The 24573-nt window shown below is 45.6% G+C and overlaps 1 protein-coding gene across 1 annotated transcript in view; it reads right to left on the reverse strand.

Annotated features, from left to right (window-relative positions):
* RAVER2 (ribonucleoprotein, PTB binding 2) overlaps positions 1-24573 on the reverse strand; it is a 78422-nt gene that overhangs the window by 12865 nt on the left and 40984 nt on the right. Inside the window, exons 4-11 of the mRNA XM_049775457.1 lie at positions 19507-19976; positions 15693-15884; positions 12870-12996; positions 10385-10467; positions 7547-7651; positions 7299-7410; positions 5287-5552; positions 1451-1562 (exon numbers count right to left, since the gene is read on the reverse strand). Coding sequence (XP_049631414.1) covers positions 1451-1562; positions 5287-5552; positions 7299-7410; positions 7547-7651; positions 10385-10467; positions 12870-12996; positions 15693-15884; positions 19507-19976 — 1467 coding nt within the window. The remainder of the gene's footprint in view (positions 1-1450; positions 1563-5286; positions 5553-7298; positions 7411-7546; positions 7652-10384; positions 10468-12869; positions 12997-15692; positions 15885-19506; positions 19977-24573) is intronic.

Genomic DNA, 24573 nt, shown 5'->3' on the forward strand with positions numbered 1-24573 from the left:
TCACCTCTGGCAGGCTCGGGGCACCATCTGGGATGCTGGGAATCAAACCAGACCTGTCCCAGGGTATGTAAGCAAACACCCTACCACTGTACTATTACTACAGCCCTGGGTTCAGATTCTTGATGCAGTTACTATAACCTACCAGACCTCCTTTCTGGTACTAATAATGGTTCTTTATTCTTCATCTTCACGAGGAGGCATTGGGCCATATCCAGCAAAGGTATGCCCCCAGAAAACAAAAAACAAATTCTGTCATCAATTTATACTAACTGAAAGCCTAAAGAGGCTTCCCAAAAACAAGTCAACAAGAATTCCATTAGGAGTTGCTGAAGAGAGTACAGTGGATATGGCACTTTCCTTGCCTGACCAAGGTTTGATCCCCAGCACCATATATGGTTCCCTGAACCCCACCAGAAGTAGCCCCTGAGTACAGAGCCAAGAGATAGCCCATGTATTACCATGATCAGGTACTCACATGGCTTTGTAGAACTATAGAAATATTCTAAAAATATTCTAATATTTAAAAATTATAGTATTCTAATATTTAAAAATATCCTAAATATATTCTAGATATATTAGATTACTTTTAAGCCTTAGATATTTCAGAATTATGATTTAGTACATTATAAAATATTATAATAATGTCAATATTTTTGCAGTAATTCTTTTCCATTTGGGGGGAAGTAGATGGAAAAGTTTTGGGGCCACACAGCCAGTACATGAGGTTACTCTCAGCCCTGTACTGGGAAGCCTTTGTGGCATTAACGAACAGACCCAGGTTGGGCTGCATTTAGGGTAAGCAGCTTCACCCCTGCACCTCTGACCCAACACCCTCCTCCTCTTATTTTCGTTTGTTTTTGTTTTTTTTTTTGGGCCACACCCAGCGGTGCTCAGGGGTTACTCCTGGCTGTCTGCTCAGAAATGGCTCCTGGCAGACACGGGGGACTATATGGGACACCGGGATTCGAACCAACCTGGATTTGCTGCTTGCAAGGCAAACGCCGCTGTGCTATCTCTCCAGGCCCAGGAGTCCCTTATTTTCAACATGACCCAATAGCGATTCAATACACTGATTGGAATTTTAAAATACAAAAGACACTTTTCTTCCAGGAAACAGAATGCATTTTGGACATCTCTATTTGGGGAGGGGGCTGGTTTGGGGCCACACACAATGGCGCTCAGGGGTTACTCCTGGCTCAGAAGAAGCTCCTGGCAGGCTCGGGGGACCATGTAGTATGCCGAGGACCTGGTCCGTCCCAGGTCGGCCACATGCAAGGCAAAATGCCCTATTGCTGTGCTATCGCTCTGACCCCCACTTTGGACATCTCAACTGTATTCTGTCCAGCTCCAGATGGGTCAAAATTCAGGCTTTTGATATGGAAAGGGGCATTATTTGCTTCCGGGATGTGAAAAGCAGAAGTGCAGCTCTCTGGGCACTGGGCTCCCTTACGTGTTAGGCAGACACTGGGTAGTACACTTGCCAAGTTCAAGTACGGGTTTCTGCTCAGCCGAATTTCCTTTGGTGGTTCTCCCAAGAGCGAAGTCTGCGTCTTAGCGGCAGCCTGTGAACCAAAAGCAAGAGTGAGGGGAGTGCTCTGAGGAGGTTGTCAGGGAAACAAAAAACACACAGTGGAAACTAGCTGTTCCCTTTTTTTTTTGGCTTTTGGGTCACACCTGGCAGCACTCAGGTTACTCCTTGATCAACACTCAGAAATCGCTCCTGGCAGACTTGGGGGACCATATGGGATGCTGGGATTCAAACCACAGACCTTCTGCATGCAAGGCAAACACCCTACCTCCATGCTGTCTCTCCGGCCCTATTCCTTAAGAAATCTCATTCAGTGTGAGAAAAATTAGTAGTGTCTAATGTTTGGAAATATAAACTCTTAACACCGCTGGATAATGACTGAAATGATATTTTAACTATTCAAAAAAATTTTTTTTTGGTTTTTGGGCCATACCTGGTGGCATTCAGGGGCTATTTCTGGCTAAGAAACTTAGAAATCACTTCTGGGGCTGGAGTGATAGCACAGCAGTAGGGTGTCTGCCTTGCATATGTCCAACTCAGACGGATCCCAAATGGTCCCCCAAGCCTGTCAGGAATGACTTCTGAGCACAGAGCCAGAAGTAACCCGAGAACCCACTGGGTGTGACCCAACATCCCCCCCCCCCAAAATAAATCACTCCTGGATCATAAAGGATGCCAGGGATCAAACCCAGGTCTGTCCCAGGTGGGCCGCATGCAAGGCAAATGCCCTTCCCACTGTACTATCACTCCAGCCCTTAAAATTTTTTTTTCTGGTTTCTGGGCCACACCTGGCAATCCAGGATCACTTCAGGTGGTGCTCAGAGGACAATACAGTGCCAGATCTGACCCAGGCTTCCTGTGTACAGAGCCCAGTGAATGCTCTGCCTTTGAGCTGGCTCTAGGCGCCTGCACTTGTCTGAACCATCTCTCTAGTCATCAGCTCATTATTTTGTTTGTTTTGGGGCCCACACCCAGCGATGCTCAGGGGTTATTCCTGGATCTGCATTCAGTTTTTTTTGTTTTTGTTTTGTTTTTGTTTTCGGGCCACACCCGATGACAGTGACGATCAGGGGTTACTCCTGGCTATGTGCTCAGAAGTCGCTCCTGGATTGGGGGACCATATGGGACACCGGGGGATCGAACCGCGGTCCGTCCTAGGCTAGCATTGGCAAGGCAGACACCTTACCTCTAGTGCCACCGAGCCAGCCCCTAGATCTGCACTCAGAAATCACTCCTGGCAGATTCAGGGGACCATATGGGATGCTGGGAATGGAACCTGAGTTAGAAGCATGCAAGGCAAGTGTCCTATCTGCTATACTATCTGTCTCCAGCTCCATCCTTCAATTCATTTTTAAAAAAAAATAGAAACTAGGCTAGAGAGAGCACTCAAAGGAGTGGCCACATCTTTGGAAGAGACACAGGTTCAATTTCCAATACCACATATGTCTCCTAAGCAGCTCAGGGGTGAGTTCTGAGCATGACATCAAGTGCATCACCCCCCCCCAAAATAAAAAATATAATTTCAATAAATGACATATCAGGGTAGAATAATAGCACGGCATGTAGGGTGTTTGCTTTGCACATGGTTGATCCAGGTTCTATCCCTCGCATCCCATATGATCCCGAGCCTGACAGGAGCACAGAACATCTGAGTGCCACCAGTATACCCCCATCCCCCCAAAAAAATCCCCAAAAATTATATTGGCAAATCAAGCCAAAGTCTATTTTCCTAATTTTTGATAGTTGACATTTGAGTAAGACCTAGCAGGACTCAGGGCTAACTCCAGGCTCTGCACTCAAATCCTGGCAGGGTCTGGGGGACTGAATGAAATTCTGGGGATCACACTCAGATCAGCTTAATCTCCCGACGTGCTGTCCTATCTCCCAGCATCTAATTCACTACGGTTAAGTCTTATATATGTATGTGTATATATATATGTAAATATATATATATAAAACTTATTTAAGTTCTCCATTCTGAAAACAGTGGAGACAGATGTTTTGGGGAGCCCTGTGTATGGGAGGCTGCAGTCTCTGTGCTCACACCAAGCCACTATGAGCACAGCCCCAGCCCAGCCAGTGTCACTCCAGGGCTCCACCCTGGCCTCTCAGCAGTAATCAAGGAGTTGTACAGTGCTGGGATGGAACCCAGGGCCTCATACATGCTGGGGCCATCACCCTGTCCCCAAACTACAATATTTCAAACTTAGTTTGTAAATGCATTTTTAAATTAGACAGTATTTGGGGAAGCCAGGCATGTTTCAGCCAAGCATAAATAAAAATTCCTAAGTCAGTTAGTAAAGATTCCTACTTCAGTTAATATAAATTCTTATTTCAATAACTGCAGAACAACAGACTTCAGGAACTTAGTTTACGGCTGGGAAGAGAGCTCAAGGGGTCTGGGCCACTGTGTGCTTGCAGAGGACTAGCAGGGGCACCAGGTTTAACCTCTAGCACCACCAAAAGGGACCTCCAAACACTGACTGGAGGAGACCCCAGCAACATTAGGTGGGGTCAAGAACAAAAAAATGCAACATTTAGGGGGCCAAAGAGATAGCACAGTGGTTGGGCATTTGCCTTCCATGCAGCCAACCTGGGAAGAAGCCAGATTCGATCCCTGGCATCCCTTATGGTCCCCCAGCCTGCCAGGAGCAATTTCTGAGTACAGAGTCAGGAGTAACCCCTGAGCACTGCCGGGTGTATTCCCAAAAATGCTGGGTGTGTCCCCAAAAACTGCAACACTGAGTCACAAACACACTCATTTCAGACATTAACCATGGGGTTTGTGCCTTTTCTATATGAGAACCCAACTTAGATAAAGCCTAGACACTAACACAAAACAGAAACCACATATTCTACAGATAAATAATGACTTTACTGACTAATTTATAAGCCCCAACACCAATCAGCAGAGCATATCCAAAAAAATCCATTTTGGAGTAGGAGCAATTATACAGCAAGCAGGTGGGGCTTTTCCTTGCATGCAACTGACCCAGATTCAATCCCATACAGTCTCCCAAATCTGCCAGGAATGATTCCTGAGTGAAGTCAGGAGTAACCCTGAACATGGCCATGTGTGACCCAAAAACAAACCAAGAAAATAAATCCATTTTTTTGTTTGCTTATAAACTCAAAGGCCTTCTCTAAAGATCATAGTGCCAGCTTCTACTCTAGAAGCAGAGGGAAGCCAAGAAAAAGCAGAGTCATGGGAACTTGAACATGCTGAGGCTAGCGTATGCCACTGAGGCTAAGCTGGGAAGGCAGTTTAAAACAAGTTGCAGAGCCAAAGTGAATGTGTTAAAGCCAAGTTCCTGTTTGGGGTCCATATTTATAGTCTGCACATATATTCATTCACTCCCTTCGACATTCAAAAATAGCAGCTATAGCCAAAAAAAAAAAAATTGGGGGGAATAGCACAGCAGTAAGGCCTTTGCCTAGCACACAGCCAATCCAAGACCAGGTTCGAATACCAGCATCCCCTATGGTCCTCCAAGCCTGCCAGGAGCAACTTCTGAGCGCAGAGCTAGGAGTAACCCCTGAGCGCCACCAGGTGTGACCCAAAAACAAAAAAAAAAATAGCAACTATGGTTTTATTATGGCATTGCACAAACCCTATTGCCTATCAGGCAACAAAGCATTAGCATGTCCAAATGAACAGGAGTTCACATAGAGGATGTTTTGAACACATCTGATATACAGCTGGCAGAGCTGTGTATATATGTGTGCGTTTGTGTTTGTGTCTCCCGCACCTCTCTTACCCCTGGGCTTATCTCTGGGCCTTCCGGCTGGCTTGGGGGTTGCTTATGGGGTCCCGGTAGCAAACCTCTGGCAGGAAGGTTGGGGAAACTCTGAAGCTGCGCCTGTGGCCCGGAGAAGTTTCCATCTGCTGTTCCCACCGTGGCAGGTGGCTGCTTGTCCTGCGAACTCCCAGGCGCTGTGGGCCCGGCCAGGTGTGGACTGGGGAAGAAGGGCAGCGCCCCCATTCCTGAAGCGAAGGCGGTTGGGGCTGGCACCAGGCTGGATGCTGCAGCAAAGCACAAATGCACAAAGGGGTCAGTGGAGAGTCACATGCACTGGCGATGACAGACACAGGCAGGAATGGGCCAGTAACATAGCAACTAGGATAGGGCTGGGAATGAGCAGGTTTCTGTGCAGGATATGCGAACACACGAACACACACACACACACACACACACACACACACACACACACACTATCATGCTTCCCTTATTATCAACATCAGTCAAAAATATTCTCAAGAATAGTATGTTTTCCAAGCCAGGGGCAATTTCTGAGCGCTTAGCCAGGAGTAATCCCTGAGCATCAAATGGGTGTGGCCCGGAAAAAAAAAAAAAGAATAGTATGTTTTCAATTGCAAGTTTTAACTAACTTGTTTAGAAGAGCAAAATATATGTGACTTTATTTTTCCATTTTAAGCTATGCCACTGTTTAAAAAAAAATCAATGCCGGGGCCTGGAGAGATAGCACAGTGGCGTTTGCCTTGCAAGCAGCTGATCCAGGACCAAAGGTGGCTGGTTCGAATCCCGGTGTCCCATATGGTCCCCCATGCCTGCCAGGAGCTATTTCTGAGCAGACAGCCAGGAGTAACTCCTGAGCACCGCCGGGTGTGACCCAAAAACCAAAAAAAAAAAAAAAAAAAATCAATGTCATGAGCCAGAGTCCATATTTGAAGGGGTCATTAGGTGGGCCTGGAGCTTAAGAATTATATGTCATGCAAGAAGAATAAAGTTGAAAGATATAGGAGCTGAAGCGATAGCACAGCAATAGTGCATTTGCCTTGCATGTGTCTAACCCAAGATGGACCTGGGTTCTATCCCTGGAATCACATATAGACCCCCGAGCCAGGAGCGATTTCTGAGCACATAGCCAGGAATAACCCATGAGTTTTACTGGGTGTGTACAAAACACCCCCCCAAAAAAGTTGAAAGATATATATATATTTTATATATATACATGAGATAAATATATATTGTTGCAGGTCAGCCCCTGAAGAGGTTGACTGATGGAGGGATGGAGAATGAGGCCCTTTTCTTCCAGCTTGGAGCACGCGTCTGCCACCCTGTCTAGCCCACGGTTCTGAGGTGAAACGGCGGGTAAACAGCTCGCGACAATCAGGCTCGTGGAAATATTTGCTTTATTCGGATGGACAAAACTGAAGTCCAAAGACTCAGATTCAGTTCCAGCCAGCAAAAAGCTCTCGCCTTCCACAGACCCTTGCTCTTATAGTCCAGAGTCAGGTCCCACCCAATGGTGGGATCAGATACCAACCAATGGTGGAAGCAGAATCAGGTCCTACCCTAGGGTGGGGGCAGAATGCCAGGTCACACCCTAGGGTAGGGCACAATCACCTAATCAGATTAGGGTGAGCAACATAGTAATCCCCCAAAATATTTACATACACAACAATATATTATATTTCATGCAAGATGAATAAAGTCTAGAGATAGTACAGTGGGTAAGCACTTGCTTTGCATACAGCCAGCCCGGGTTCGATACCCGGCATTTCATATGGCCCACCAGGACTGCTGGGAGGAATTCTGCAAACCAGCATGGAAACAAATCCATTGACAACTTCTCAAGGGCTTCTGCCCCAAAATGTGAAGGCAGAGACGCTAAAAGGGCTCTTGGAACCAGCATCAAATTCAAATGTGATCTCCCTGCCGCTGAGAGCAGACCACAGGGGCGCCGTCAGCCTGTACCCAGCAGCCTGCCCTGGATCCTGCTTTCTCGGCACATACGTTCCACTTACTCTTCTGAGCGTCTCCATGGTGTCCCAGCTCAGCCTTCAAGGGAAACGCTGTGCCCATCCCTATGGCCGTCTGAAGGACCATGGCCGGAGGTTCTCCAAGGAGGCCCGGTTTCTGCAGATACACACAAAACACATGATGAAACATCAGGTCAACTGTCATGTCATGGAGACCACATTCCCCATCAGCCCACCAGCACTGGAAGGGTCATTGTAGGCCCTTTTGAAGGCAGAAGTCCTCCCCCACTCACATTGTTCGTGTGAAGATTCTCGAACTTCATCAGCTGGTGCTGTGCCAGTGATACTTGAGGAAGACTCTGCAGGAATAAATTCGAGGTGCTGCCCAGAACTGTGCTCTGGAGGGAACAACAGAGGTCGGGGTTAGCGTAGTCTGGGAAAGCTGGACTCGTTTTCCAGTTCTGTTCTCCTATGGGTAGGAGCCAATGGCTGGACCCGCAGTGGTGTCCTGCTCAGCCATGAATGAACTGTTGATACCAGAGGGTGAGGTTGTGTAGGGAGACAGAGTTTACATTCTCCTTCTCTTCCTCACTTTCATTCTTTTTTTTGGAGGGGAGGTGTCACACCGGTGATGCTCAGGGGTTACTCCTAGTTTTGCACTCAGAAATTGCTCCTGGCAGGCTTCGGGGACCATATGGGATTCCAGGATTCAAACCACTGTCAGTCTTGGGTGAGCCGCATGCAAGGCAAATGCCCTACCGCTGTGCTATTGCTCTGACCCCCTTCACTTTCATTCTTTCCCCTGCACTGACCGTCCCCCTTTCTTGGTGCCTGATATTCATGCTTCTATTTGTGCATCAGATCATTTAACAGGGACTTGAGGAACACCCTTGTGGACCCAGCATGGGTGTGACAGAGTGAGAAATCCATCAGTAAGAGCTGCTGCCCTCATGAATTGTAAAGCCCTCACTCCCCTGCCCACCCAAGATGGGAGACTTGAGATCATGATAAAAACTAACAACAAACATTCATTTAAGGGTCAAAGTGATGGGCCCGGAGAGATAGCACAGTGGCTTTTGCCTTGCAAGCAGCCGATCCAGGACCTAAGGTGGTTGGTTCGAATCCTGGTGTCCCATATGGTCCCCCGTGCCTGCCAGGAGCTATTTCTGAGCAGACAGCCAGGAGTAACCCCTGAGCACCGCTGGGTGTGGCCCAAAAACCAAAAACCAAAAAAAAAAAAAAAAAGAGTCAAAGTGATAACACAATGGGAAAGCATTTGCCTTGCACACAGCAGATCTGGGTTCTATCTCCGGCATTCCAGATCCCTGAGCTCTGCCAGGAGTGATCTCTGAGCGCAGAGCCGTGAGTAACCCCTGAGCATTGCTGTGTATGGACCAAAACCCCACCTCACTCCCCCCCACCAAAAGAGGTGAGACTGGATATTTGTGTTCAAGTTGGGACCTCCATGACTAGGCCCAGCACAAGCCATGTGAGTTTTCCCCTAAAAGATGCAGATGAGACCAGAATAAAGACCTCATAAAGGACAAGGCTCCCTGGGAGGCTAAGAACGACCAATAAAAAAGGGCCTTTCCTTTATCTGCTGGATTTAGGCTGGGGAAGGAAGTGGCTCAAGGGGCAAAGTTTATGCTCTGCATGCGATAGCCCTGAGTTCGAGCACAAAAATACCTGGTTCCATCAACACGGGGAGCAAGTCCAGCCCTCCCAGAACCACTGGTGTGACACACAGAGCATCGCGACTCTGACCCGGATGTTCATTCATTCCACCTATATTAAGCACTGATGCCATGACCCCTGGTCTGTAATTAAGACTCCTAGAGAGTTGCAGCTTCAGTAGTGCTTGTCATTAATGAATGAGATTTTCCCCGTTTTGTATTTTGGGTTACACCAACAGTACTGCAATGAGTAATGTCCGGGGCTGGGGTGATAGTACAGCTGGTAAGGCACTTGTCTTGCATACAGCTGACCCGGGTACTATCCCTGGCATTCCATATGATTCCACAAGCACCATCAGGAATGATTCCTGAGTGCAGAGCCAGGACTCTGAGCAGTGAGCACTAACTCAAAAAACCAGGGCCGGAGTGATAGTACAGCGGGTAGGGTGTTTTTGCCTTGCATAAGGCAGATCCTAAGCATTCCATATGATTCCCTGAACATGCCAGGATCAATTCCTGACTGTAGAGCCCTGAGTAACTCCTGAGTATCACAGGATGTGTGTTTGCGTGAACGCAACAAAACAAAAACAATGAGTAATGCTTCCCTCCATCACTATAGATATTTATATATACAAACACGTTTGAAATACTGACAAGTAAATATACTGATAATACCCATAAGTACACAAATTATTTGTGTAAAATCAATTAAATTCTAAAAGGAATTTTGTTTGCTCACTTTTTTCTTTCTGTAGGTAATTTTTGTAGTTTAAGACCACATACATGGGGGCCAGAGCTGTGGTGCAGGGTGGTAAGGTGTCTGCCTTGCCGGCGCTAGTCTAGGATGGACTGTGGTTTGATCCCCCGGCCTCCTATATGGTCTCCCAAGCCAGAAGACATTTCTGAGTGCATAGCCAGGAGTAACCCCTGATCATCACTAGGTGTGGCCCCAAACCGCCCCCCAAAAAAGACTACATACATGAATCCTTTTCCCATCTACAAATGCCTAGAAAAATATATCACAAAACATCCCTCTTTTCTTCCCAATACCTAAAAACAGAAATCAGTTATATATAATTATACTTTTAGAAGATCATAAATTTATAAACGTTTTTTAAAAAGTTGTTGTTTTTGAGCCATAACTAAAGGTGCTCAGGGGTTACTCCTCGCTCTGCACTCAGGAATTATTCCTGGCGGTGCTTAGGGATATAAGGGATGCCGGGGATCAAACCCAGCATTGCAAAACCAACACCTTACCCACTGTGCTATCAGTCCAGTCTTATACTTTGGTTAATCTGATCCGGGTTCAGTTAATTTGGTGTGATGTAATAATTATGTTACCAGGGATATTTTTTAAAAAAACAATCACACATTTAACTTCTTGAGAACTTTGTAGAAATGACAAAATATTCTCTTCCAATGTTCCTTGCATGGATCCCACTGCTTGTTCTGAAATACCTGATGTGGTTTATTCAAATGTAAAAATGCAGGAGCGATGGATGGAGTCAGTAAGTGAGGCAGGCTCGGTGTTCCAAAGACGGCTTTAAGAAAAGGAAAGGAAAAAGAAAATCAACTTCAGGCCCTCTGCAACTCTAAACAAGTCCAAAGGGTACATCAATATTTTCCTACACTTTGAACAAATTCATGAGAAATCTAACAATACCCTGACCTTGGCCTTGTATCCCAGTGACAGGAGACTTCCGGTGATTCTTTCAACTTCCAGCACTTCCCTTCCACTGGTCAAACACCAAACTGAGCTGTATCCTTCTACAGGACTTCACAATACTAATTTCATTGTTGGATAAATAAAATGCTTACTGGAGTCCAAGCTAGTTGCTCCATGGTTTTCTGTTTGGTTAAATTTTTTGATTTCTCAGCTACACCCAGTGGTGCTCAAGGCTCAAAAGAGGATAGATCCCGGGTTGGCTGTGTGCAAGGCAAGTTCCTTACCTATTCTACTATTCCTCCAGTCCTGTTTCCTGTAGGTTTTGGGTTTGTTTTTATTATTTAAGGTACCTGAAGCATTTTTAGAAAGGGTAGGGCTTGGGGTCAGAGAGATAGCATGGAGGTAAGGCGTTTGCCTTGCATGCAGAAGGACGGTGGTTTGAATCCCAGCATTCCATATGGTCCCCCGAGCCTGCCAGGAACGATTTCTGAGTGTAGAGCCAGGAGTAACCCCTGAGCACTGCTGGGTTTGACCCAAAAACCAAAAGAAAAAGAAAAAGAAAAGAAAGAAAGAAAGAAAGAAAGAAAGAAAGAAAGAAAGAAAGAAAGAAAGAAAGAAAGAAAGAAAGAAAGAAAGAAAGGAAGGAAGGAAGGAAGGAAGGAAGGAAGGAAGGAAGGAAGGAAGGAAGGAAGGAAGGAAGGAAGGGTAGGGCTTGAGAGGGGTAAGACACAAATCTTGTCACTGAAAAGCTAATCATTGAATTGGAAAGGAAATACATGCCGAGTAAGCATTTATGTAATAATAGCAAAAGAAATAACTGTGGAGCCAGAGAGATAGTATAGAGATTAGAGCAATATAATAGAAAGAGGCCAGAGAGATAATATAGCAGGTAGGGCCTCGCACACAGCTGACCTGGATTCAATCCCTGGCATCCCATCTCACCAGAAATAATTCTTGAAGGCAGAGTCAGGAGTAATCCCTGAGCACTGCCAGCTGTGCCACCTTCCAAATAAAGGTGAAAATACCCAATTTGAAGCAAGAAATGTCTGAGTGTGGGAATGTGGCTAGAGTACTATTGGCAATAGACAAATGACAGGCCAGCAGGAGGGAGAGCACATTGGGGAGATTGTCTTGCATGCAGTCAACCCAGATTGAATTCCCATCATCCCATATGGCCTCAAGGGGAAGTCTGTGAGCACAGAGCCAGGAATAACCCCTGAGCATCGCCGATGTGACTCAAAAACTAAAAAAAAAAAAAAAAGACAGGGACCAGGAGAGAATACAGAGGTTAGAGTGCAGGCCTACTTGGTAAGTGCCTGACCCAGGTTTAATTCTTGGCACTAAAGTGGCTCTGTGAGCATCACTGTACAGACTGGGGTTCTCTGAGTACTGTTTGATCTGACCTGAGCACTGCAGGGTCTGAGCAGTATGACATCCCTAAGTCTTTTACTGCGTGGCTGGCAGAGTTAACAGTTGGAGCATTGAATCTCCTGAGCATGCTGAATGTCCCCCTCATCCACCAAAAAAGAACAACTGCTTTATTTCTGCTTTGCTTAAGGGAGGCCTGGGTTTGATCCCAATAAAGAATGTTTTCCCAAGAAACTCCCCCCAGCACTGCCATGTGAGGTCCAAAAACCAATGAAAAAAAAACAAACATAAAAACCCTAAACCAATGAAAAAAAAAAAAACAAACATAAAAACCCTAAAACACAAAAGAATGTTTTCTCCAGGAGATCAGAAACAGGGGCTGGATAGTACAGTGGGTAGGGAACTTGCCTTGCATGTAGCCAACCCAGTTTTGATCCCCAGCATTCCATATAGTCCCCTGATCACCGGCAGGGCTAATTTCTGAGTATAGAGCCTGTGATGACTCCTGAACATCGCCAGGTGTAACCCACCAGCAAAACAAAACAAGATTGAAAACAAAGAAGTGTCCACTCATGGGACAGGAAAGATAGTACAATGGATAGAATGCTTGCCTAACATGGGGCCTGAGTTTGATCCCTGATATTCCCCTATGGTTCCATGAACCTGATAGGAATGGTTCCTGAGTGCAAAACCAGGACTAACACCCCTGTGCACTGCCAGGGTGACCCTAACCCCCACAAAAAAAGTGTTCACTCAGACTAATCCAACATATATATGATACTGGAATTTTATCTACTGCAAGAAACAAGAAAATATATATAAATATATATAGAATTATATATTATATATAGGATAGGATAGGATAGGACAGGACAGGACAGGAAAGGATAGGGGCAGTTCGCTGCTCACCTGGCTTCACCGCTCGCCCGCAGAGCTGGGGGTGCAGAAGCACTTGCAACATGGCGGGGTTGTTTAGGCTCTTCATGATCTGCATGGGGTTTGGCTCTGGGAGCAGCCCCCTCTGGTTGCTGTGCATCTTCAGGGAATCCAGCAGCAGGAAAGAGCAGAACAAGGACAAACATGAGAGAGGAAGGGACAGCTTTCCTAGACACGTCTCTGACAGCCCTCGTCTGCTCTTCTTCAGGATAAACACCCTCAGCTCTATGTTCCTTCCCACCTCATGTCTTGTAATATGAAGGCATCCCATTGTTAAAAACACAGACTGACGTTCTTAAAGACTGTGACCAACGCAAATGGGCTTTTTAAGAGGGCTAACTGTCCGTTTCATAAAAGGAACTCCTTTAAACCATGGAGGGAGGCAAACACCAAGGAGATCTGAACATGTTAACAGGGGAAGAATTTGCTGACTGGATTGAAGACTTCTTTTTTTGAGGGGGGGTGTTTTTTTGTGTTTTTGTTTGGTTTTTTTGGGCCACACCGGGTGACGCTCAGAGGTTATTTCTGGCTCTGCCCTCAGAAATCGCTCCAAGCTTGGGGGACAATAAGGGACGCTGGGGGAATCGAACTTGCATCCATCCTGGGTCAGCAAGGCAAACGCCATATCCTTGTGCTATTACTCCAGCCCCTGGATCTGAAGATTTTCTTTTTGTTTTTTTTTTTTTTGTTTTTTTGGGTCACACCCGGCAGTGCTCAGGGGTTACTCCTGGCTGTCTGCTCAGAAATATCTCCTGGCAGGCACGGGGGACCATATGGGACACTGGGATTCGAACCAACCACCTTTGGTCCTGGATCGGCTGCTTGCAAGGCAAACACCACTGTGCTATCTCTCCGGGCCCCGGATCTGAAGATTTTCAATCCTTATTCGAATGTGGATCTTCTTCCGTGGGGAGAAGTTTAAGCCACACCCAATGGTGCTCTGTGCTCAGGGATCACCTGGACTCTGTGCTCCACTGAGCTTAGGAGACCATATAAGGTGCCAGGGTTTGAAACAGGGCCAGCTATATGCAAGGCAAATTTCCTACCCACTATGCTCTCCTGTTCAGCACCAAACTCTTAAAATCCTCACAGTGTCAAAACTGAGTTGGAATCCTCTGCACACACGGTTCCCCAAGCATTGCCAAGAGTCAGAAGTGGTCCCTGAGCACTGCCAGTGTGGCCCCAACACAAAACCAGACTAACCATAAACAGTGCCATGAACTAACCTTTCTACAAGAACTAACCTTGGTAGATGAGATCATTGAAGATGTCAAAGAAAACATGGGCCATGAGCCAAGAGAAAACAAGAACTTAGCAAGACAATGACAATGGCCCTTGCTTCCTGCCAATTCAGTGTAGGTGGAAGTGAGAGATCTAGATGAGGTTCTGGGAAGAACCCCAGGGGAGATAAGGTTCTAAGATGCAAAATCTTTGAGAAGCCCCAAGGGAGAGAAGGTTTCAGACACAACCTGTGAGAAGCCCCATGGAAGAGTAAAGGTTCCAGAAGTAGAACCTGTAAGAAGTTCTGGGGAAGAGAGAAAGTTCCAGATTCAGGCTCTGTAAAAAACCACGGGTGAGAGAAAAGCTTACAGTGACAGAACCTGTGAGACAGTCTAGATGAGAGAGAAGGGATCAGATACAGAACATAAGTGAAGTCTTGGGTGAGAAAGAAGGTTCTAGACAGAAACTCTGAAGTTCTAGGTAAGAAAGAAGGTTCCCATACCTCACAATGCAAAACCTGTGCATGAGAAGGCTCTGGGTAGAGATGAGGTGCCAAACACAGAAAGAAGTGAAGCCCTGGGTGAGAAAAGGTTCTAGGCACAGAACCTGAGAAGCCTGAGGAGAGGTTCTAGATGCAGATCCTTTGATAAAGCCCAAGTGAGAGAAAAGGCTCCAGACACACAACCTATGCAAAATTCCTGGGGAGAGAGAAGGTTCTAGATGTAGAACTGTAAGAAGGCCCAGGGTAGAAAAGGTTCCAGACACAGAAACAGTGAGAATCCCAGGGAAGAGTGAAAGTTCTGGGTGCAGAACCTGTAGGAAGTTCTGAGGAAGAGAGTTCTCTCAGAGAGAAGCTACAACTCAGCAGAGCTTGAAAGGCCAGAATCTTCCTGATGCTACAGCTGCAGGAGTTTACAGAACCTCCTAATATCAGAGCACTGAAAGTCCAGTAGTAGGCACACAGCAAATTAGATGGGAAAGCTTCATAAAAATCCATTAAATTCAGGGCCAGAGCGGTAACACAGTGGTAGGGCTTTTGCTTTGCATGCAGCCAACCTGAGACGACCAAAGTTCAATTCCCGGCATCTCATATAGTTCTCCGAGGCTGCCAGGAGCAATTTCTAAGAACAGAGCCAGGAGTAAATTCTGAGCACTGCCATGTGTGGCCCAAAAACTGAGGGGGAAAAATCCATTAAGTTTAGTATGCAAAAACAATAGCATAGAAGGCTCAACTGGCCCCTAACAGCTCAGTAAACCCTCAAGCAATGACTTTAGCCTCACCATTATGAGATATGTGGTTAAAAGCATAAAAAGCAAGTTTATTTTTGCCTGCTAAGGAGGCAGGCTAGAGGTGGAAGGGTAGGAAACTGGGGACATTTGGTGGAGAGAAGGTCACACTAAGGATGAGATTGGTGTTGATCATTGAATCCCTAAGTAACTGTACTGTGAATCATTTTGCAAATTAAATTTTGCAGATTTTACAAAATTAAACAATTTTGTTTAAATAAAGTTTCAAGCATTTAAAAATAAAAAGAGGCTCTGAATTTCTCTACGTCCCAAAGATAAGAGACTCACCACACGCTGAGCCGCTATCAGGGCTGCCAAAGTGCTTCTTCCTGGTGCTCCCGGGGCGCAGAAGGAAACCTGGACTTTGCTCCCCTGGATACTCATCCCATCGGCCGCCCGCTGGACCTCTTCAGCCTGCTCGGCTGTGCTGTATTCCACCACTGCAAAGCCACCGACGTAGCTCCCTTCATCCTGTGCAAGCTGAAGGGATTTGCTTTATCACAGAGCAATTCTGTCACCACGCTGAGAGAACAGCTACCTCCTGTCTATTGATTTCAAATTCCAGAGCAAAGGTGTCAGGGCATGATGCTGCTGGCAGAAAGTACCTCTTTCTTGCAGAAAACAACATTACACTTATTTTTCTCCCCCTTTCCAAGAGAGAAAACATAATTTTCTATCTACCCATGGACAAGGTTCTGCCAGCTTTCTCTTCTGTCCATTTCTAATTTTTGTTGTTGTTGTTTTTGGTTCACACCTAGAAGCACTCAAGGATTACTCCTAGCTCTGTGCTCAGAAATCACCCCTGGCAGACTCAGGTACCATATGGGATGCCAGGATTCAAACCACCATCAGTCCTGGTCCTGTGCCGGTGCTTGCAAAGCAAATGCCCTACTGCTGTGCTATCTCTCCGGCCCTATCTAATTTATTTTTAAAAGGCAAAGCCCACACAATGGCAATTCCTATACAACAAGAGGCATTCAGGGGCTGGAGTGATAATACAGCGAGGAAGATTCTTGTGTTGAACGTTGCTGACTGTGGTTCAATCTCTGGCACCCATGTGGTCCTGGGCACTGCCAGGAATAATTCCTGAGTGCAGAGTCAGCAGGAACTCCTGAGTTTTACCAGGTATGTCCTCAAAACAAACAAATAAACAAAAACCATATGTAACTGATGATTCAGATGAAATTATGAAAATGTGGTCATTAAAATTTTCTTTCAGGGGCCAGTTTTCAGGGCGTTTGCCTTGCATGCAGAAGGATTGTGATTCGAATCCCAACATCCCATATGATCCCCCAAGACTGCCAGGAGTGATTTCTGAGCACAGAGCCAGGAGTAACCCCTGAGTGCTGCCGGGTGTAACTCAAAAACAAAAACAAAAAACAAAACAAAACAAAACCTTCCTTTCAAATAAATTCACCATATAATGTGGAAAACAACACAGATCAATTAGATATGTCTATATCAAATATACTTTGCATTATCAAGTGAAAAGAAATAGATGGGCCCTATTCAGCCTTTATTTTAGGGATATAAAATAAGTGAAAAAAAACGGCCCCGTTTTTTTAAAATATCAAATACAATATACAACCTTTCCTCCCAAATGTATCCTAAATAAACTCCTACAATAAAGAACTTAGTGTACTTTCACTAGTGCACCTACAAGAGTAGCGGGAAGGAAGATGCTACAGTTCTGGACTGGGGAAAAAAACTGGCATCAGAAGCAAAAATAAAAGGATGAGACTCGGGGCTGGAGAGATAGCATGAAGGTAAGGTATTTGCCTTGCACGCAGAAGGACGGTGGTTCAAATCCTGGCATCCCATATGGTTAATCGAGCCTGCCAGAGCGATTTCTGAGTGTAGAGTCAGGACTAACCTAACCCCTGAGTGCTGCAAAATGTGACCCAAAAACCAAAAAAAAAAAAAAAGAAAACTCAGGTTCTGGAGTGGTAGTGCAGCTGTAGGGTGCTTGCCTTGCACACGGCTAACCCAGGACGAGGATCTGGGTTTGATCCCCAGCATACTATATGGTCCCCTAAGCCAGGAGCGATTTCTGAGCTCATAGCCAGGAGTAACCCCTCAGCACCACTGGGTGTGACCCAAAAACAAAACAACAAAAAAGAGACTCAGCATGGGGGCTGGAGTGAGACTACAGAAGACAGGGTGCTTGTTTTGCACAGGGCTGACCCAGGTTCAATCCCCAACACCATCTAAAGACCCTCGGGGCTACGAGGAGTGATCACTCAACACAGAGCCAGGAATAACCCCCGAGCAGAGCCAAGTATGCACCCCAAAGACAATAAAAGCAAATAGTGGGGTCAGAACAATAGTATAAGAGGTAAACTGCTTGCCTTGCTGACCTTGTTTAATCCCTGGCACCCAATATTGGCCCCTGATCCTCCTTTTTGTTTTCGTTTTGTTGGTTTGGTTTGGTTTGGTTTTTGGGTCACACCTGGCAGTGCTCAGGAGTTACTTCTGGCTCTGCACTCAGAAATCGCTCCTGGCAGGCTCGGGGGACCATACGGGATACCGGGATTTGAACCACCATCCTTCTGCATGCAAGGCAAATGCCTCACCTCCATGTTATCTCTCCAGCCCCCTGATCCTTTTTTGAAGCTATCCCCGAGCCAAGAGTAAGCTCTAAGCACCACCCAGTGTGACCAAAAAGTCAAAACAAAGAGTTTCTACATCTTGACCAAGGCCTGAGTGATAATACAGTAGTAGGGTGTCTACCTTGCATGTGGTGGACCTGGGATTGACCCGGGTTTGATTTCCAGCATCCCATATGGTCCCCTGAGCATGCCAGAAGTTATTTCTGAGTGCAGAGCCAGGAGTAACCCCTGAGCACCGTCAGTGTGGCCCCAAACCAAACAAAGGTTGAACAAATCTGCATTATCTTCAACAAAACCACACACTATTATGCTAGGACCCAGTAAATGTATTGAAACTTAGCTTGGAATGTCCTGGGGAAAACATTTTAAAAAAAATTAAAAATGCCTACTTGGAGTCACCATTCATATCGCAATCAGAGATCAATATCAGTTGATATGACAATAATCACATGCTTTTATAGTATGCAAATATATTTTTAAGTATATATTACGTGAATAATGATTTGTTCTCTCTTAGTTTCAAACCTTGATTTTCTTTAACCAACTTAAATAGTCTGACAAATTTCTATTTATCTTATTTTGGGGATGGGCTTCCCGGGTGGTACTAAGAGGCCAAGGGCCCTCTAAGGTCACAAGCAGAATCAATCAGAGGCCTCCAGAGCCTTACCTTGCAGTGACCACGATGCCATGTGGTGCTAGGGATCAAACTTTTGTGGTTTGTGGTGCTACTGCCCCACCCCTAAGTTTCTATCTTCCTTTTCTTCCTTCCTTTCTCTTGATTTATGGGTCACACCTGGGGGAAGCTCAGGGATCATTTCTGGGGTTCTTGGTGCTGGGAAAGGAAGCAGGGTTGAACCCCATGCAAGACAAGTGCTTTAACCCCATTTCTCTAGCCCTAGAGTTAAACATTCTTTTTAAATCTTCTTGTGTCTTTCTATCTTCTTTCCATCACCCTTCATACATGATTTCCAATCACTCACTTTCTTTACAGTCTCTGTTCCTAAAGCATGAGAAGACAGAGAGATTATCACCTGATTTTCCTAATTTTTGATCCCTAGCAGTCTGGTACAGACCAGGAGATAATGGATAAATGAATAGAATATAAAAGAACACTCACTTTTCATGTGATCGTTCAAGACATACTAGCCTAACAATTCTATCTGCACACCCACAAAAGAAAAGTCACACTAACCAGAAAACCAAAGTCTTTAGGCTCAGTAAGGGCACTTAACTTGCACTCAACCCACTTGGGTTCGATCCCCAGCATCCCATATGGCCCCCCTAGCCCCTGCCAAGAGTGATCCCTGAGTGCAGAGCCAGGAGTAACTCATGATCATCCCCTGGACTGGACCCCAAATAAATAAACAAACAAACAAAAAGACCCTCAAGTCTTTATCACTGACTGCAGATGCATGTGACTGATACCCAGAAGTGTAAACAAGACTCATGCGTAGGCTTAAAAATATCTTCCAGGAGCTCCAAGAAGCACATACCTGGCAAAACACAGGCTTATGGATGCTGGAAAAGCACCGCAACAGCTCTTCGGCATCCCTGTAGTCACTGGGGAGTTTGTCTATACAAAGGCACTTGGAATGCACCAGCTCAGCGGCCAGCAGACTCACGTCCATCCACTGAGCGAACAGCGCCGAGGCCCCCAGGAGTTTGCCCAGCAGCTCCAGCCGCGCCTTGGCTGCAAAGTCCTTCTTCATGTACTCCACAAACCCGTAGCCTTTGGAGTGGCCGGTGACCTCGCTGTAGACCAAAAAGCACCTCTCGATGTTTCCGTAAGTGCGGACGAGTTCTTCAAACTCTTCGAGGGTAAAAGAAGTCGGCAGGTTGGTGATGCAGAGCAGGGCATCCGTTGGCTGCAGCTGGACGACTAAGTCCTTGCCTCGGAAGGAATATTGATGGAAGGTCTGGATGGCTTTCTGGGCTTGCTCCCCGTTCAACAGAGTGACGAACGCTGGAGGGAAGCACAGGGAAGATGAGTTGTTCAAAGTCAGGGTTTTCAGATCTTGGGGAACCATGAATCAGGTTTAAGAAATGCCTACTGGGCCGGACAGATAGCATGGAGGTAGTGCGTTTGCCTTGCATGCAGAAGGACGGTGGTTCGAATCCCGGCAGCCCAAATGGTCCCTCGAGCCTGCCAGGAACGATTTCTGATTGTAGAGACAGGAGTAACCCCTGAGCGCTGCTGGTGTGACCCAAAAACAAACAAACAAACAAAAATGCCTGCTGTCTGGAATTCTGTAGCATTTGCACATATCTGCTTTTGAAACAAATGTGTGGGAAATAATACTTCTAGCTTATGTGATACCCGCTAATGTTTTATTTTTTATTTTTTGGGCTTTGGGGTCATACCTGACGGTGCTCAGAGGTTACTTCTGACTCTGCACTCGTAAATCGCTGGCAGGCTTGGGGGACCATATGGGATGCCAGGATTCAAACCACCATCCATCCTGAATTGGCTGCATGCAAGACAAATGCCCTACTGCTGTGCTATCTCTCTGGCCCCATCCCTCTATTATTTTCTATGCTATTTCACTGTGGTTTGTTAATTTATTCAAGGCCACGTTCAGTGGTACTAAAGAGCTATTCCTAGCACTGTGCTCAAGGATCACTTGATGTTTAGGGGACAAGAAAGGTTAGAATCTAACCCTGACCTCCAGCCTACTGAGTTCTCAACTCCACCACTCACTGTGCTGTGTTTTGTTTTATTTTGGTTTGGTTTGGTTTGGTTTGGAGCCACTTCTGGTGATGCTCAGGGTTATTATTTTATTATTCCTGGAAGTGGTTGAGGGACCATATGGGATGCTGGGGATCAAACCTAGGCCAGCCACATGCAAAGCAAACGCTTTACCAACTGTACGATCACTTCATCCTCCTCAAAGGTGCTTTTTAATGCTCACATCTCCCACCAAACTGATTTTATGACAAGTAACTAAAGAAATATAGGAATGGTCTTGGAAATTTCATAGAATGAACAATATTATAGAGTTTGAGGTTTGAGTCTTTTATTTTATTTTATTTATTTATTGTGGGGGGATAATCTTTTCAAACTGTATACACATTTGATTTTCACCCTACCCTAAAATTACCTGTGATATAGGGCTGGAAAGATAAGTAGTGGTGGTGAGGTGTTTGTCTTGCACCTGGCCAAGCTGGGCCCATCCTTAGCAACTCATATAGAACCTTCTGCATCTCCGTGGAGTAGTCCCTGAACACAGAGCCACAGGAAGCCACAAGCACAAGTGTCCCAGGCTCTCTCCTCCCCAAAATAATGAAGATCGGGTTCTCATAAAAAAAAAAAAAAAAATAGCCCTCATATCTGATTAACTTCCTTGTTGGAATAGAAGCAAAGAACATAAATATTTCAGGCACCATTGTAAGAAAAGTTCAAAGCCCTGATTAAAAGGTACACAACAGAAGCCAGAATGATAGCACAGTGGGTAGGGTGTCTGTCTTGCACGTGGCCAAACCGGGTTAGATCCCCAACATTCCATATGGTCCCCCAAGCCTGCCATGAGTGATTTCTGAATGCAGAGCCAGAAGTAATCCCTGAGCACTATAACCCCACCTTGCATTCTTCATGTAATCTTACCTACAAGAAAGACCCTCCCATTTCTGGGAGGGGTCTTGGGAGGTTACAAAAGGTTTGGCCTCAGGGGCAAAAGGGAATTTGCATGGATGGAGTTGGAGGAGCTGGAGGAGAAAAGATGGCTGAAAGAAGCTAAGACGCAGGGCAAGCTAAAGATAGCATGTGTAAATGGTTATGATAGGCCACACATGCTGGCCAGGGCAAATAAAGATATTATTTCCTGAAGAAGCCTACCTGTGAGTTTTCTACCCACCACTCTCCTGAACTTGCAGAGCGCGGGCTGGAAAGGATTGGAGTCATGTGGTCCTGGGCTGGAGGAGAAAGGCCTCCATTCACCATCCACCACCATCCAAGTCCATCAAAAGGACTTCTTAATTATTTAATACTACAGAGCACCACTGGGTGTGGCCCCAAACCCCCCAAATAAAATCTAAAAAAATTTTTCAAGTTCATTACACATGGGGCAGGAGAGCTAGTACTGCAGGTAGGGAATTCTCCTTGCACACAGCTAACCTGAGTTTGTCCCTGGTACCCCATAAGGTTCCTTGAGTCCAACTGCCAGATATGGTCCCAAAACAAAACAAAAGGTGTACACAGTGAAAACCACCCATTGGAAATAAAGTGCTCTCTCAAAATTAAAGCACTATAGGGTCAGGGTTTGTTACGCAGGTCAGGAATCCCCTCAAAGCACATGGCTGCTGTGAAGCCAAGCATTTCTTCACTTTGTCATACCGCACCCTGAGCATACAAAGACATCCTAACTCAAATCAACTTATCCACATGGCAACACAGGAAACACCTCCAGGCTGCAAAAGTCACAGTGGGAAAGCAATGCAGAACCCCACCACACTAAATGAATGATAGTGAAGACTCAGGCAGTCAGCATCAGTGAAATAACCTTTAGAGAAAAAATGTTGAGGAGGTTTAAAGGAGTCAAAGAAACCATGGAACGAACAGGCAATGAAACACAAGAAGAGATGAGAGCAAAAATGAGAATATTTCGGGCTGGAGAGATAACATGGAGGTAGATCATTTGCCTTGCATGCAGAAGGATAGTAGTTCAAATCCCGGCCTCCCATATGGTCCCCCAAGCCTGCCAGGAGCGATTTCTGAGCATAGAGCCAGGAGTAACCCCTGAGCACTGCCCGGTGTGCCCCCCAATCAGAATATTTCAAATAGAAATGACAGAACTGAATATTTTGCTAGGTAAAATGAAAATCTCACTTGTAGGCCTCACTGATGGCTGAGGAGAGAATCAGTGAGCTGGAAGATGAGGTACAAAATACCTCCAAACAATAGCAGAAGATGTGGGGAGGGGGGGACTGAAAATAAATGAACAGCTGACAAGAGAACTTGAGAACAAAGAGTAATAACATAAGAATCGTCAGGGTCCCCCAAAACCAAGAGGGCAATTTTGATGAAGAAACAACAGTCAAAGACATCATTGCTGAGAAGTTTCCAGAGCGGGATAGCACATGCACCCACATCCTATAATCCGGAAGGGTACCAAGTAAAAGAGATCCAAATAAAAATACTCCAAGATACAACTTAATTAGAATAAAAAATCCAAAGAGATAAAATATTGAAAGCAACAAGATCAAAGAAGAAAATCATATATAAAGGTACAACCTTAAAATTTACAGTAATGTGATGGAATGTTGCACCAGTGAAGGGGAGTGTTCTTTATATGACTGAAACCCAACTACAATCATATTTGTAATCAAGGTGTTTAAATAAAGATATTAATATAAAAAATATTTACACTAGTGGGGTTGGAGAGATAGCATGGAGGTAGGGCATTTGCCTTGCATACAGAAGAATGGTGGTTCAAATCCTAGCATCCCATATGGTTCCCCAAGCCTGCCAGGAACAATTTCTGAGCATAGAGCCTAGAGTAACCCGAGCATTGCCGTCTGTGACCCAAAAACAAAAAACAAAGAAAGTTTGGGGCCGGAGAGATAGCATGGAGGTAGAGTGTTTGCCTTGCATTTAGAAGGATGGTGGTTCGAATCCCAGCATCCCATATGGTCCCCAATGCCTGCCAGGGGCGATTTCTGAGTGTAGAGCCAGGAGGAACCCCTGAGCGCTGCCGGGTATGACCCTAAAATAATAAAAAAAATGAAAGTTTACAGTAGATGGGGTTGGAGAGATAGCACAGCAGTAGTGTGTTTGCCTTGCAAGCAGTCAACCCAGTGGTTCAAATCCTGGCATCTCATGTGGTCCCTTGTGCCTACCAGGAGCGATTTCTGAGCACAGAGCCAGGAGTAACCCTGAGTGTCGCCGGGTGTGACTCAAAAACAAAACAAAACAAAACAACAACAACAACAAAAGATTTACAGTAGAGGGACCAGAGTGATAGTACAGCAGAAAAGGATGTAAGCCTTGCATATGACCATCCAAGGTTTGATTCCATAACATCCCGTATGGACCTTTAAGTCCGCTAAGAGTGATCTTTGAAAATGATCACTCTAGACAAAGTATTTACCACATCAGCAACAATACTGCAAACTGCACTGTCTAAAAGGCAAACAATAAGAGAGACAGAGAGATGGGGAAGGAGGGGGAGAGAGGGGAAGAGAGGGAAGAGAGAGGGTGACAGAGAGAGAGAGGGAGAAATATCTGCCATAGATGCAGGCAGGGAAGAGGTCAGGGGAGAGTGCAGGAGGAAAACTGGGGACATTTGGTGGTGGGAAATGTGCACTGCTGAAGGGTGTTGGACACTGTATGATTGAAACACAATCATGAACAACTTTGCAACTGTGGGGAAAAACCCTCAATGTATTATGAATAACCTTATAAATCAAGATGTTTAAATAAAGTAATTAAAATAAAAGAGTGAGACAGGTATAAGCCCTGAGCACCACTGGTGAGACCCCACAAAACAAACAAACAAAAAAACAAAAGTAGTTTGATAAGTAGAATCGACCTACCAGACCTACCAAATAAAACCCTCTATGCCCAA

Source organism: Suncus etruscus, chromosome 6 (genome assembly GCF_024139225.1).
Source record: "Suncus etruscus isolate mSunEtr1 chromosome 6, mSunEtr1.pri.cur, whole genome shotgun sequence".
In the NCBI taxonomy this organism is placed as follows: Eukaryota; Metazoa; Chordata; class Mammalia; order Eulipotyphla; family Soricidae; genus Suncus; species Suncus etruscus.